Source organism: Vulpes vulpes, chromosome 12, assembly GCF_048418805.1.
Source record: "Vulpes vulpes isolate BD-2025 chromosome 12, VulVul3, whole genome shotgun sequence".
Lineage (NCBI taxonomy): Eukaryota > Metazoa > Chordata > Mammalia > Carnivora > Canidae > Vulpes > Vulpes vulpes.
This window is the reverse complement of record NC_132791.1, coordinates 185,430,992-185,446,438: the sequence shown is the minus strand read 5'-3', so window position 1 is coordinate 185,446,438 and position 15,447 is coordinate 185,430,992. Positions and strand designations below refer to the sequence as shown.

Here is a 15,447-nt window from a genome sequence, read left to right as displayed (position 1 = left end):
ACTCCCCAGGATTGACTGTAACGAGTCAGCATCTACACTAATTATTTTGACTGAATGGGGAGCAGGGCTGATGGCTGAATAACCTTTACACATTTGCCTACAATTTATACCTTGACTCCTTCCAAAAAAAAAAAAAAATTAAGGTAGTTTCCCCTGTGAACATTTCTATCCATGTTATGAGTAGTTGAAATAAAGCTAAATGAGGCAACACACTACGTAAACCGTAAAAATCTTAATACCCCTTAGTTTACTAATCCCACCTCTGAGATTTCTCCCCGAGGGATTAATTCAATAGAAAACCAAAACAAACAATATTCAAAAACGCATGGTGTTTGTCAGACATAATAAAGGGTTATATCTAACCAGGGAAAACATACCCACAAAACACCAAACCCAACTGTGAGATTTTATTAAAGAAATAATGGTCCATCAATAGGATGGGATGTTATGTAGTCACTGAAAATGATTATGTGTATTATACAACAGCATGTAAAATGTTTGTGATGTGACATTAAGTTAATAAATCAGATCACTCTATGATTGCAGCCGTGTCAAATGTTATGTATCCACATGTATATACGTGTGGACAAGCAGTATAAAAAATACTCAGACATAAAACTAGTGATATTAAAATAGTGGATATTTAAAATGTCTTCTAATGCTGCGCTCACACTGCTTTACAAGGACTTTATTTGGTTGAAAGTAAATAGCTCAGAAACTGCGCCAGGATCTCGGGGCCCTCAACAGGAGCCCACTTGATCAAGGGCGTTGCAATGAACAGATTGGATTTTCCTCCCCAAGTCCACGGAGCCATCGACATGTTTCATTTTCATTTCACACTGGTTCTTTGGCTAACCACACAGAGCCTGTCTGAATATCCTGAGGGCAGGTTCTCTCTTATGCACCATTACACCTCTGACACTTACTGCGTCTGACACGGAGTCAATACTCAAGAAATATTTATTGCTTCCTCAGCTATTTGATACATGAATGACTCTACTTCCTAGATATCTCTTAAACTCCTCACCCTAATCTCTTCTGCCTTCTTCAGTTCTCGGTAATTTCTCCCTTGGATTCCAACAACAGTGTTTCAACGGGTCCCACGGTATCCATCTCAAACTCAAGACTGAATTTATTCAGGTTTCTTCAATGTAGCCTTCAATGTATACCAGCCCTTCAGGAGCTCTTTTTTTTTTTTTTTTTTTCCTCTTCTTACCTATTTTGGAAATTCCTACTTCTCTAGGAGTAAATTCTTACTCGTATAAGAAGTTATTCATAACCCATATTCATAGATTTTATCACACTTGGTTCTCAACTGGGGAGTGATTTTGCTCTCCGTCACCCCGGGGATATGAGGCAATGTCTAGAGCTATTTTTAAGTCATCACAACAGGTGGGGTGCAGTAGTCTGTGTGCTTCCGTCTAGCAAGGAGAGGCCAGGGAGGATGCTCAACTTCCTGCAATGCACAGAACAGCCAGGATGACCAAGCATCATCTGTCCTGAAATGTTACTAGCACCCAGGCTGAGAAAACCTGCTCTATTTTAATTGTCTTTTCACTTAACTGTTCTCTTCAACTGTGACCTCCCGATAGCCCGGACTCTGTCTCAACTTAAGATGTCCAGGCTCTCACAAGGGGCCTGATGACAAAGGATAAGAACTCAATGACTCTCGATAGAAAAATGGCTGAATGAAGAAATGAGTAAAAATACTATATTAAAGAATATTTTAAGAGAGAAAATGTGTCTATGATCTCTCTTTAATCTCATATTATTAAACCACATATAATGACTTCCATAGGTTCCATCATTTTAAACTATTGAATTCATCCCTCAAAAATTAGTTTCTTTCCTGGTGGACATTTAGAACTTTGTGCTACAAGTTGAAGCAAACGTCCTCTTCCTAAGGAAATAACATCTTACAGTGTGCTAAACCTAAACTTCAGCGCTTTATAGAAGATTATTCCTTTGCCTGGAATAAACACACTGAATTGGGGGGAAAATGTGCAAATTAATCATATGCAGAGAGCTCATTTGCAATGTGTGAGTTCCATGGGGTGATTTAAATGTTTCAGGATAGTAAGACATAGTAAGTGTTTACACCCTGCATACATTGAAATCAGGTGACAACCTTAGCATAACCAACTACCCAATTACTTGAACAAGCGAAGGGTGGGAGGCAGGAATTGCCGATGTCAGTGCTCATATGTCAGTGTCATACAGAAGGGATAGTAATATTAATTAACAAGGTAAGTTGACAGCTCTATGCTAATACACAGCTACCTTTCTAGAGGAAAACCAGAGGGCATGATTACCATAGCCCTTTGTGGCTGATGATCAGACTGCCGTGGCCACTAATTCACTGTCACTAATGTTGACTTTTCCAAGTAGCCAAAGTTCACCTCAACTTCCATATTCTTTTACGAAAGAGTCATCTCCTACGTTCTCTCTGTTTTGCGTCCCACAGTATATCTCCCAAACCCAACAATGTCTGCAAGAATTGCAAAAAGTCAGCTTCCTAGAGCACATCTCTCCCTGCTTCCCTAACTAGAAGATTCCTCCCAGGAAATTTCTCAACCCTACTCCTGCCTGCTCTCCAGCTACCAGCCTCTTTATTGATTCTTCAAATTAATTTTTTATCGGTGATACAGTCCAATCTTTCCCATCACACCGAGGAGCTTAATATTCATGCTACAAAACCAAGTTGAAAATGAATGCTTGATTAAAACCAAGGTAATCCCATCATCCAATTCAGATTTAATGCTCCACACACTTTGATGATGGAGAGGTGTTGATTTCTCAAGTGGTAAATCAGGGGGGAAAACCATTTTAGAAAATACTGTAACTATTTCTTCACTTGAAAGTGAATCTTATGTGGCTTCCTTTATAATCCTTTTCTGGCCCAGCTGCTTCCAAAATGTCTTGAGTAGTAAGTTGAATGCCTTAGGTTTGAATTTCACATCCATGGGCTGCTAGCCACGTGACTATGACGAGATCAAATTATTTCATCTGTCTGAGCCTCAATCTCCTCATAATTAAATTGAGGTACCATTGTCCATTGGGATAATACTATCTACCTTATATAATTTTTCTGAAAAATAAATGTTTGTAAGATGTTCAGACTTCATTTAGCCTATATTTAGTATATTATATTTTATAAAAGATTTTATTTATTTATTCATGAGATACACAGAAAGAGAGAGAGAGAGGCAGGGACACAGACAGAGGGAGAAACAGGCTCCATGCAGGGAGCCCGACGTGGGACTCGATCCTGGATCCTGGGATCATGCCCTGGGCCGAAGGCAGACACTCAACCAGCGAGCCACCCAGGCGTCCCTAGCTTATATTTAGCTTGAGTAAATTTTAGATTTTTTTTTTTTTAAAGGACAAATAGTAAACTCCTCTTTGCTGTGAGTTAATTCCAAGACACAGTTTTTAAGGGCATTTCAGCTGACTCTGGGGGGAGGTTCATTACTGCTGATTCACGGGCTCAATCTTGAGAGAGAATCAAGCAGAGGATTGGCTCAAGTTTCACAGAGGGCCCAGCAATGCAGTGGCCCTTAGAGACTTCAGATGGGAGACATTCTGAACAGCCAGTATGAACCGAGTTAGCTTGGCAGAGCCAAAGAAGGAACCCCTTACATGCTCAGGGCTATTTCTTCAAAATCTAGATTTATCTAGCTATCTGCCCTTCCAGGTAAAAACTGTGCCAAATCACAGAAAAACCAACAAGCAGTCAGCTGGCATTCCCAGCCCCCCTTTGCTAGCCCTCCCTAGTAGGAGGGAGGGGATGCGGTAACAGAAGGGGACGCAGTCCTGTTATGTCCCCAGAGCTGGGAGCGGAACTGTGAGGTCAAGTCAGGCCCCAGTTGTCCGTATTCTCATTTCTCAGCCTCCCAGCGTGTGTTCCCCACAGGTCGCCTTGGCTGGGCTGGCCAGCCTGCTCACACACCTGCTTCCTCACCCTAACTCACCTTTTTCAGTTTGACCACGCCCTCCTGTGTCTCATAGTCCGTCGTGATCTCAAACAATTCCATACCGTCTCCATCAACAATATTGTATGTGACTAAGCCATTTTCTCCAATGTCTGGGTCTTTTGCCTTTACTCTTCCTACTTCTTCCCCGGGGACAGCCGCTTCTGACACAGACATCTGGTACACGCCTAGAAGAAGAAGACATCTATTTTTATTTCCCTTTTTTATTTGGCAGCTGTAAGATTTTAGATTTCATTGAATCCCAATAAATTTCTCAAAGGGTTTGAAATTGAACTCTCTATTGATTGAAAACATGAAAGAAGTGAATGGATGGGAAGGAAGATCCCACATGGCCTGCTTGTCAAAGAAATGTGTTCTACAAAGGATGATGAAACAGTATCAGGGTCCAGGGTGATGTGGTGGGGTCACCTGCCACATGTGAGAAAGGAAAACAATTCTCAGTTACATTTCCCAACAGGAAGTGATGGAGGACCACGTACGTCTTTATACATTCAAAGAGCAAAGACATCTTTTCATGTCTTCTGAGTGGTCCACCAGTTAATTCCAAGGCACTGCCAGATACCCAGGAAAACAACCTTCTCTTTAAAAAACTTCCACAGCCTCATATTTTTTAAACGTCAAATGCAAAATTTATCCTTCGAAGTTTGACTCTTCTAACTCTATATATGACTCTCCTCTTAGATCACCTCTTTCACTGTTTGGTCAATAAGCACTGCCTCATTGGGAAAGCTTTCCCACAGTGTGGTCTGTCCATATATATTTATTTAACATTTACTGGGAACCTCATAAGTGCCAGGTGCTGCTCTAGCCCCTGGTGACTCAGTGGTAAATAAAACCATCAAGTTTCTTCTCTTACTGAGGCAAACTGAAGAGAGAAAGAGAGAGAGAGAGAGAGAGAGAGAGAGAGAAAGCAAATGTAGACCTACTATGATGTCATTGCCAGGAAGAAGACAAATAAAGTAGGGTAAGTGGTAGAGGGTAACGAGACTGTGTGACCGTATGTTTGTGTACAATGGTTTGCGAGGGGGATGGTGCGTGCCTGAATGCACGTCTGGGTGTGCGTGAGTGTGCGGTTTTGTGGTACACACATGCGTGCATGAGTGTTAGTGTGTATATGCATGTGCGTGTGAGTGTGTACACTTGTGTTAAATATGTCCACGTGAGAAGAAGAAAGAGAGACAATCGAGATTGATTTGACATTGGTTGGTCCTTCAGAGAAGACATCCCTCGGAAGAAGGCATCCGAACTCCCTTGAAGGGAGTTAGCAATCAATCCTGTGAATCTCTGGATATACAAATTACAAAGTGAAGGACAAATGGCAAAAATCCCAAAGTGGGCACATACCGAAGACATACAGAAGCAAGAAGTCAAGTGTGGCTGGAGCTTTCTGTAAGAGGTGAGGGCACATGGGAGGCTGGGACCCATCTATGTAAAAAGGCCATTGCAGGAGAGGGAAAGACGTCAGGTTTTGTTTAAACTTGGTGGAAGCCCCTAGAAGGTTTTCAGTAGAGGAGCCAGAGAGATGATCTTATCTGCATTTTCACATTTCAAAAATATGATGTGTGAAATAATATAGAGAAACATGGGCTGGAAACCTTGTCTCTACCACTTCCCAGCTGGGTGGTTTTGGACAAGTTACTTAAACTCTTCTAAGTTTTAGGTTCCCTGCCATGGATTTTATCAGTTCTGATATTCTGTCTCTATTTATCTATATTATGTGGCTTCGAATGCTTTCAGGTTGACCCATGTTGAACCTAATCACACCATAATCTGCATAGTCAAGGACAACTGGAGGTGTAGTCGTCGTAGATGAGCCTCTGTAGACAATTACCAATTTACACAAAGCTTTACAGAAACCTATTCTGAGCTGGTTTTCTCCAAATCTCATCAGAGTTCGTGCAATGACTGCAGTTTCTGCACCGAAACCACGTAACTTTATTATATGATCGCGTGTGAGCCAGGGCACTAACGGCTGCCTGCTAACAATCCTGTTTGTTTTCTCCTTCTACACACCAAACAATTTTGCAGTGTGGATAAGGGAGCATGAAGCCTGTTAGAATGCTCTCTGAGCCCTAAGATCCCTGGAGGTGATGAACCCTGGGCCTGGCCAGGCGAAGCAATCTCTCGTCCCCTCTCCTTGGGCCCCACAAGAACTGCTTCTTGCCTTGTAATCCTACCTCAGTATCTCCTTTGTGCAGATCCTTGTCTTTGGATTCCTCTGAAAGACCGTGGTGCCTTCCTGGGGCCATATTGTTTGCCTGCCTTGTTCCCACGTGTGCAAAAAGTGCCATTGCTGGGATAATAGACCCCCAGGTTCCACCAGCTACTCTCCTAATCTAGTGACGAATCCTCCGCGTACAAGCAGCCCCGGCAACGTTACAATCACACTGTACCTCTGTCTATATCTGCATGTCCATAAACAGATTTATGTTCAAGTTCTGAATTTGCTATATTTTTTAAAAAAGTTTTTGATTAAGTCTTTAATTTTGATTCCACTGTAGTTAATGTGCAGTGTTATATTAGTTTCAAGTGTACAATATAGCGATTCAACAGTTCATACATCACTCGGTGCTCCTCAGGACAAGGGCCTTCCGTAATCCCCATCACCTATTTCACCCGTCCGCCCCACCCATCTCCCTTCTGGTAACCAGCAGTTTGGTCTCTATGGTTGAATCTGTTTCTTGGTTTTGTTTGATTCTTATTTTTTTTTAAGATTTTATTTATTTATTCACAAGAGACAGAGACAGAGAGAAAGAGAGAGAGAGAGAGAGAGAGAGAGAGAGGCAGAGACACAGGCAGAGGGAGAGCAAGCCCCATGCAGGGAGCCCAACCTGGGACTCCACCCCGGGTCTCCAGGATCACGCCCTGGGCTGCAGGTGGCGCTAAACTGCTGAGCCACCCGGGCAGCCCCACATTTTCCTCATCCATTCATCTATCGATGGACACTTGGGCTGCTTCCATAATTTGGTTATTGTCATAGTCAGGAATGCTGCTATAAAGACAAAAGTGCATGTATCCCTTTGAATTAGTGTTTTTGTATTTTAGGGGTAAATGCCCAGTAATGCGATTACTGGATCGTAAGGTAGTTCTATTTTTAACTTTTTGAAGAACCTCCATACTATTCTCCACAGTGGTTGTGTTAGTTTTCATTCCCAGCAACGGTGCAAGAGGGTTCCCCTTTCTCTGCATCTTCACCAATACCTCTTATTTCTTGTGTTTTTGATTTTAGACATTCTGACAGGTGTAAGGTGGTATTTCTTTGTGGCTTTGATTTGCACTTCCCCAATGGTAAGTGATGTTGAGCATCTTTTCATGTGTCTATTGGCCATCTGTATGTATTCTGTTTCTGTCTTTTGCCTATTTTTAACTGGATTATTTTTTGTTTTTTGGGTTACTTTGCTACATTCTTTGCGCAACTTACTACACCTTTCACGGAACCCAATTTTATCTGTAAAATGTAGGCTCTTGTAGAGATACTCAATGGTAGTTACTATTCATTATATGATAGTAGTTGTAATTATGATGATTACTAATCTTTTTTTAAGGTTTTATTTATTTATTCATGAGAGAGAGAGAGAGAGAGAGGCAGAGACACAGGCAGAGGGAGAAGCAGGCTTCATGCAGGGAGCCCGACGTGGGACTCGATCCCAGGACTCCAGGATCAGGCCCTGGGCTGAATGCAGCACTAAACCTCTGAGCCACCCGAGCTGCCTGATGATTACTAATCTTACAAAATCATTTCTTCTTTTATTTCCCTCAGCAATCCTATCAATTTTGTAGGAGGACCACAATCCCCTAGATAATAATATTGTTGTTGAGAACTTATGCCAAATATCATAAGATTTCATAGTAGTCTACTTAGTTCTAACAACACCCTATTAATTAAGACCCCTGGAAGACCGTATTCTCTGAAAATGGCCAAAGCCATATCTCCCATCCCACATGCTTTTCCTTCAACATGACTTCGACAGTCTTTCCATTGAAAAATGAGGTCCTCTAGGACTCACTCAAGTTTGAGTAGTCTTAGACCACAGTGGAAATGATGTCATTTCTGTAGTTAGGTCACAAGAGGCAATGCAGTTTCTGCTTGATATCCTTGGGGCTCTCACTTTCAGAACCTATCCAAGCCATTCCTTGGTGGCCTCCACATGGAGAGAAACCAATAACCAATGCCAATGCATCAGCCATGTCACTGAGCATTCTTTGAAATGGATCCTCCAGCCTCAGTCAAGCCATCCTCACTTGACGCTATGAAAACAAAGACAAGGGGTCTCCTCCAACTTTTGCCCCAATTACAGAATTGTGACAAAAATAAATAATTATTATTGTTTTGTACAAAGGTTTTGGGCAGTCTATTTTAAAGCAATAGATAAGTTACTCAGGTACTACTACCTCCAGATTAGAAATGAGAACATTGAGATAGAGAGGGATTAATTAATTGCTAGATTGCATAGCAAGTATCTAGTGAAATGCCTAGCAAAATAGATTTTCTGTATCTAGGATCACAGAGTTTTTTTTATCTCTTTTTTAACTTACTACTTTTATTCCATTTTCACTTTTTTATGCGGCTGTTGTATTGTTTTTGTTTTCATTTTTTCGCATGAATGATCGAGAGACACCATTCTTCTAGATTTCTTCTTGAGAGCTGAGTAAAGCAGGAATGGGTCAGAGAAGGGCTGGCTGTGGCACCATTAAAATGTGAAAGCCAAGCCCACCTACTTACTCTGCGGAAACTTTGGTGGGTTGTCATTGACATCAGTCAGTGTGATCGTCACTTTGGTTGTCCCTGAGAGGCCACCCATGTGTCCACCCATGTCCTTGGCCTGGATCACCACGTGGTACTCCTCCTTGGCTTCCCTGTCCATGTTGGGAAGGGCTGTCCTGATGATACCTGGACAGGTGAGTGGGAAATATCACATCATTGATGAAATATCATTGATAACAACATTAAAACAACAACATAAAAGTTCTAGGCATTTGGGAAGCAAAGAGGAATAAAACAGAACCTGCCCTCACACAAGAGTCACTTCAACATGATAGTTATAATTAAAAATAGCCATACTTAAGAGCACCATATAGATAGATGTCTTTCTCAGCAAATTGTCATAATTATTAATATAGCATTAAAATTTTATGTGCTTTATATGTTGCATTGTAAATGCAGGTAATAACCTCACTATTCTCAGGCATAACACTTGAGGTTCCTAAAGGATGAAATATTTGAGGGCCCGTTGCATGGATACCCATGACTAGGCTCATGCTTTTGAAGTGCCAGCAGAATCTTTTGAAAGTCTATCCCAGAACACAATTCTTAGAATTCAACCTAAGATGGCTTATATTAGGTTAAAAGTAGGCAGCATGTATTCCATGCAATATGTTGAAATGTAATTATTAAATTTAAAAAGAGTGAGCCAAATGAGTTAAAAGTACACACAATGCTTATGCAAACATTTACTGTTTGTACTCCTATCACCCATCACCGACAATGGTGGTAAGTAAATGATCAAATTCTACATGGTCCCGGGCTATTAGCACATGATTGGGATGAAAACCGCGCGCACTGAACCCTCTTGAGAACACGTCCAAGCTCTTCTTCTCTGCAGATATGGTAACATTTATAGTGGAAATAAGAAGAAAGCCTCCTGTCCCTCTCTTAGCCCTGATGTCTGTATTTCTCAGCAACACCCTTGAACTCACTGAGTCTCATGTCTGATCTGTCAAACACTTCGGTAGGTTCAAACAGGTTATTTCTAACCAGGAGTCCTTGAGAAAAATGAAGGTTGCAACTGGAATTCCTCCATCGGTTTTCAGCATCTCACATCTGGATGCTAAAAATCTGGGTGCAATCCCACATTGATCCTTAGTTACCCTGGAAAGGCTAAACAGCAAATGCCTTTGATGGAATCATAGCAAGAAACCCCATAGGTTGTGTTCTGAAGCAAAGTGGCTACAAACAAATAATAACAGAGGTCAATGGAAATTATATCCAGCAAATGGACGAAATATCTGATTGACAGGCCCTATGTATACATATTAATATATATATTTTTTCTTATAATTAAAGTATACCAACAAATGTGGTTTATTAGTAAATATCTTTTAAATGTATCAGGCATATTGTACAAAAAGAAAGCAGTTTGGGGGAATATATTGTAGACTAGAAGTTTCACAGGATTTCAGTGTTTATTCTAAACAAAGGACCCTGGAATAAAGTTCGGGATAAATGAAGTGGAACAATTTGGCTTTGGTGGTTATATTTTTTTCACCCTTTTGATTTGCTATCTTTTTCCTGTAAGAGCTGTGCAGAGCCTTCTTTCTGGATAATGCCTGTTGGGGATCTGTAAGCACAGGGGAGGAACATGCCACCTCCTAAACACATGTGAACATTATTAACACCCATTCCCAGCACCCTGCGTGGTGGGCTGCAAAGCAAGCTTTGAGAGCTGCCAGTTTTCATCAGCCCTCAAGTTCAATGGGTCTTCACTGGGATCCACAGTTGATACTTACGAAAAAATTTAAGTATTTTAAGATATGCTCTGAAGTTTAAATTAAATTTTAAGACATGGTTTTAAAACAAAGGTTGTATTTTAAGATTATATTTATTAAAGAGGCCTGGTGACGGAGGGGCAGAGACTATAACAAATAAAGTTCGTTGGAAGCTAACCACACCCAGGCACATGCACGCACAGTGTCCACTCCTCCCCACAATCTTATGGGGTGGCCTTTCTCATATTTGAGAAGACTGAGACTCAAGTAGGTTTAGTGAGTCGGCCTGGACTCCTTACGACGTGTCACGGGTCACAACGACATTACACGGTACCTGTCTGCGCTTCCACTGAAAAGTAGGGCTGTCCTTCCAGGATACTGTACACTAACTTGGCGCTGTTTCCGTACGTAGGATCATCGGCATCTGAGGCGGTCACCTGGATGACCGACGTTCCTTAAAAAATGAAATAAATTCATTAGCAACACCTCCTCAGCTTTTTAAGTTCTATTCCAGTTTATGAAGTTCCATCTTAAAAAATTAAAAACTGAGAAAAGCCCTACAATTATGTAACATGCTCTCATTTCTCTGGGGTAGAGGTGTAAAACAATCTTCCTTTCTTCCTCCTTTTCTTCCTTCCCTCTTTCCTTCCTTAAGAACAAACAAAAAAACCCCACAAAAACAAAAAAAAACAACACCCATCGCTTAAAAATGAACTTTCTAAATTCCTAGTACGTTGTGCTATGCTTAGCAGTTCAAGTAATAATAAGAACATTATCGTGAAAACATTCTAAGACCCATGCAGTTGGAATGTACAGTACATCAAATAATTAAATAAAAATCTTCTCAAAGAGTATAATAAAGAATAATTAATGATGAATTGCTTTTCGTAGAAGGACAGAGAGCAGTCTTCCATCTGTAGCAGAGCAATAAATATATCATTTTATTGTTGCTCTGCATGTAATAAAATAGCTCCTAATACTACATTTTAATTAATTTATGGCTATAAATATTGCACAGAATGTTGTTCCCTGGTGACATGAAAATTGCATCTTCCCACCTCTAAGGGGTCTGGCACTCATTTAATAGAAACCACCCATAGACGTCGGTGGGTCCGAAGGCCAGGAAACCAGAGAAATGGAGGGAGATGAGATATTCTGTTTCTCCTGGAAAAGCCTCTCTCCTTTGCTGGTCACAAAGACTGGAGGCCCCAAGGTGCCGGGTGACAGAGTGGGGTGTGGTGCCAGAGGAAGAGAAACGGAATTGAGGGCCTTGTGCCAGGCGCTGTTTCGGGCACGTCCCATGCGTTGTGCCCGCCTCGCTCCGCTTCTCACGTTGACATGGGCTGCATTGTGAGGAATTAGGTGTGAGAGGTCTGAATGTTTGCAATCTTGCTAAGTGGATTATCGCCAGTCTGGAGTCTAACCCTATCCAGCAACCAAGTGAAGGTGGTCTCTCTGTGACATTTGCAACAGAGGGCAAGGTTCCGTGTGGGGGCAGGGGAGCCCGTTTACACAGCCTCTGCCAACCCTTTAATTTACTATTGTCAGTGATTTTTATGTGGTGTAAAAGTCAATCTTGCTTTTTTTCTAATTACTTTTCTGTAATTCATTATTTGTTGCAAACGGCTCTTCTGGAACTCTTCCCGTACAACCAGGCACTATTCTAGGTAGTAGGGGTCTACAAAGGGGCAGAGCCCCTAGTCTCTACCATGGCGGTAGAGCTAGGGAAATCATCAAGGCTCTAAGCTCCACTTGCTTCTGGAACTCCGCTAAATCCATCGCGGCTCCTTGTAATTTCCATCTGCGCAACTTAACCCTCCATGCGGTTTAGATTATCCTCACTCTATAGATGACACAATGAAAACCGAGAAAGATGGGACCAGTCGCCCAGGTTCACCTGGCTGGTGAGGGGCACGGCCAGGACTTCAATCCGGTACGAAGACAACAGACTCTACTCTCGTAAGCCATGGCAGAGAGCCTGGGTGTCATCCCGAAGCATCAGGAGCCCCCAGAGGTGGGGACGATGTAAATTCCTCTGGAATATTCTTCTGGATGGCCGGTCTTTCCTTCTGGGCCAGTTGCCGATGCTACTGCTGTCCCCTATTTAACAATCTGGCTCATGTCTGCTTCTTTCTCATTAACATCCCTAGGTGAAAACCCAGAGACTAAAGGGCTGGTCATGGCCAGGGAAGAGGAGTAAGGAGTGAGGCCTGACCTTCGTAAAAGATGAGAAGGGCCTGACTTTATCTGGAGGAGGCAAAAACGAGAGATTCTTCTTCTTCTTCTTTTTTAATCCCGAGTTCTACCTGCAAAGTGGAAAGAGCTTAGGGTCTCAGGGTTACTTCTGCATCTAACTTTTCTTGAGCAGGTTGGTTCCTATTCTTGCTGCTTGGTTTTCTCACCTGTAAAATGGGCAGCTTGGCTCTGGTGATCCTTTCATCCATTTGGGCTCTAAAATCTCTGATTCATATAATTGGACTCATTCCCTGATCAAAACAGCCCTGATGATTGTCTGAAAGTCAAACCCTTCCATGTGTCTCGAAAGACCACAACTGCATGCGTTCTATGAAGCCAAACAAAAGCTACTGCCAGGAAAAGGTGTCCAGGGGAAGAAATCACTCGGAGAAATATTCTTTAACAGTGCAGGGTGTCTTCAGGCCTGACGAGAAGCTAGATCTACTTCTAAATTGTTCTAGCAGGTGGTGACATAGTGCCATGGTTCTATGTGTATTCTGTGGCCACTTAATAATAGCTCAGGAGCCCTGGGATGAATTAGTTGACCTGTTTGTAGCTTGGATTTCCCATCCGCAAAATATGTCAGAGGACCTACCTCACTGCAAAGAGGAATCATCGCAAAAATTAAACGCAGCGATGCCGCGTCAGTCATTAGTTAGCATGAGGCCCGCATTCAACCAGTACTGCCGACACTGGGACTCCAACAGACATCAGCGTGCACTAGTAACTGGACCACACGGCCTCGAGTTCCGTAAGATCCCACACTCTTCCCCTCCTCTTTACAGAAAGGGATACTAACGCTAGGATAGAGCCAACTGGGTCCCAGTTACACGGCGAAGGGGCGCCCGAGCCAGGATAACAGGGTCCGGCCGTGTTCTCACCACTCGGCCACACGTCCTTGTGTCGTGTACGTTTAGGTCTTAAAATCTCGGGTCCATTTTAAATATTTGAAACTTCAACTACACAAATAACATTTCCTGTCGCTACACCATAGAAGGGCGCATACATTCGCCTTTCCTGATTTAGGAGAACAGGCACCCGCCCGCCCGCCCACAGGGACCCCAGGCCTGTAGCTGGGCTCGGCCTCCCCTGCCCTACGCACCCACGTTGGACCTCTCAGGCACGTTCGCGTGATAGGTCTCGTGCAGGAACTCAGGAGGGTTGTCGTTAATGTCCTGGACCTTGACAATGAACTCCGACGGCGGCTCCAGCGGCCGGTTGGTGTCCCTGTCCACCGCCTGCGCCATGAGGGTGTACTGGGCTCTCTCCTCTCGGTCCAGTGTCTTGGTGGCATGAATGTTCCCTGATTTGTCATCAATCACAAAAATGGTTCCGGCTCCTTCACCTGAGAGAATGTATTTAATGTTCCCATCACCAGAGTCAATATCGGAATGAAGCTAGGGAGAGAGAAATCGAGATGGTTAATCCCAGGAGGGATGCCACGGAGAGACACAGACTCACTCGAGCGCCGTTCGCTACAGGACGCTCTCCACGTCCACTCACTGACGCAGACCCACACACACCGCGACGGGGAGACGCTCTCACTTCTTGTACAAGTGAGCATCGAATCTTAGAGAAGCTACTTGCCTTGGCCAAGGTGGCACGGCTGGGTGCGGTGAACCCGGCGTTCAAGCTTGACCCTGAGTTTTTTCGATTTTAGGATTGATGCTCTCCCCGTTAACATGCACACATGACAAAATAGATGCACAGAGTCACATTCACACAAATACGCACACAAAATACATATCCACACGCACAGTAATGGGATTATTTTGGAAGAAATATATACTTGACCTAAAAATTAAAAAAAAAAAAACAAGCATTTATGCTATACATAAGCCTTCTCAGTTCTGCTTCCCACTTCTTGGATTTCTCTGCTCACACACAACGGTTGTCACCAGTTTCTGCGAATCCTCTAGGGCACCGGGCTTTACGCATATGCTAGGCTATGTGTACAGAGAGATGCATAAATGCCCCAGCTTATTTTTGTGCAACACGCCACTGTCCACCTCTGTTCTCCTAGAACAGTAAACTCAGGAGGCCTCTCGCACTGGAACACGTAGATCGACCTCACCCACTGGATGGATCTGTCATCTTGCTTTAGCTGTCCTCTCCCAAAGGACACTAAGGTCGCCTTCAGGCTTCCGTTACTACAAGCAACTCATCAGTCAGACCCTCCCAGGGGACCCTCCGTGAGAGGCACGAGGCATGAGGGCCTGGGGATGTGGCCTGCCCGGAGGAAACGCCCCATCTGAGCCTAGGCACAGTGGGGGTAGGATGGCTGGACAAACACACAGCTTCTTAAACGATACAGAGAACCTTAAACATCTTTAGGGGTTTTCTTCCCTCCTCTGACGAAGCCCAGGGCAACAATGGTACTTGCCTAAGTCCACATTGGGCGGGGCCAGGGCAAGACCCCGCTCTCCTGCCTACCTGCTTCAGAACGTGGACCCAAAGACCACGTCTGATTTTCCTGTAGCAACAACGCTTCACCTTTCCTCGATGTCACCTCCATGTCTGAAGCTTCCATCCTCACCCGAGTGCCTCTGCCCTCTCTATGCCACTTGTCAGAGGAGAAAAGCATTACTTTCACCATTTCCACGGGCTTCAAGGGTAGCCGAGTGGCTAGGAAGCCCTTGATTCTACCCCCATGTGAGAAACCCCGGCATAAACCGAACAGCTTTGTTCGAATGGCGTTGATGATAATGATAATATTTCTTATTTTCGATGACAA

The 15,447-nt window shown here is 43.3% G+C and overlaps 1 protein-coding gene across 3 annotated transcripts in view; it reads right to left on the bottom strand.

Moving 5' to 3' along the window:
* The window catches only part of CDH11 (cadherin 11), a 148,883-nt gene that overhangs the window by 28,968 nt on the left and 104,468 nt on the right, over positions 1-15,447 (bottom strand). For all 3 annotated transcript variants that reach the window (XM_072731754.1, XM_026011692.2, XM_026011693.2), the window contains exons 4-7: positions 13,816-14,110; positions 10,813-10,932; positions 8,716-8,883; positions 3,972-4,159 (exon numbers count right to left, since the gene is read on the bottom strand). In XM_072731754.1, the coding sequence (XP_072587855.1) occupies positions 3,972-4,159; positions 8,716-8,883; positions 10,813-10,932; positions 13,816-14,110 (771 nt within the window). The remainder of the gene's footprint in view (positions 1-3,971; positions 4,160-8,715; positions 8,884-10,812; positions 10,933-13,815; positions 14,111-15,447) is intronic.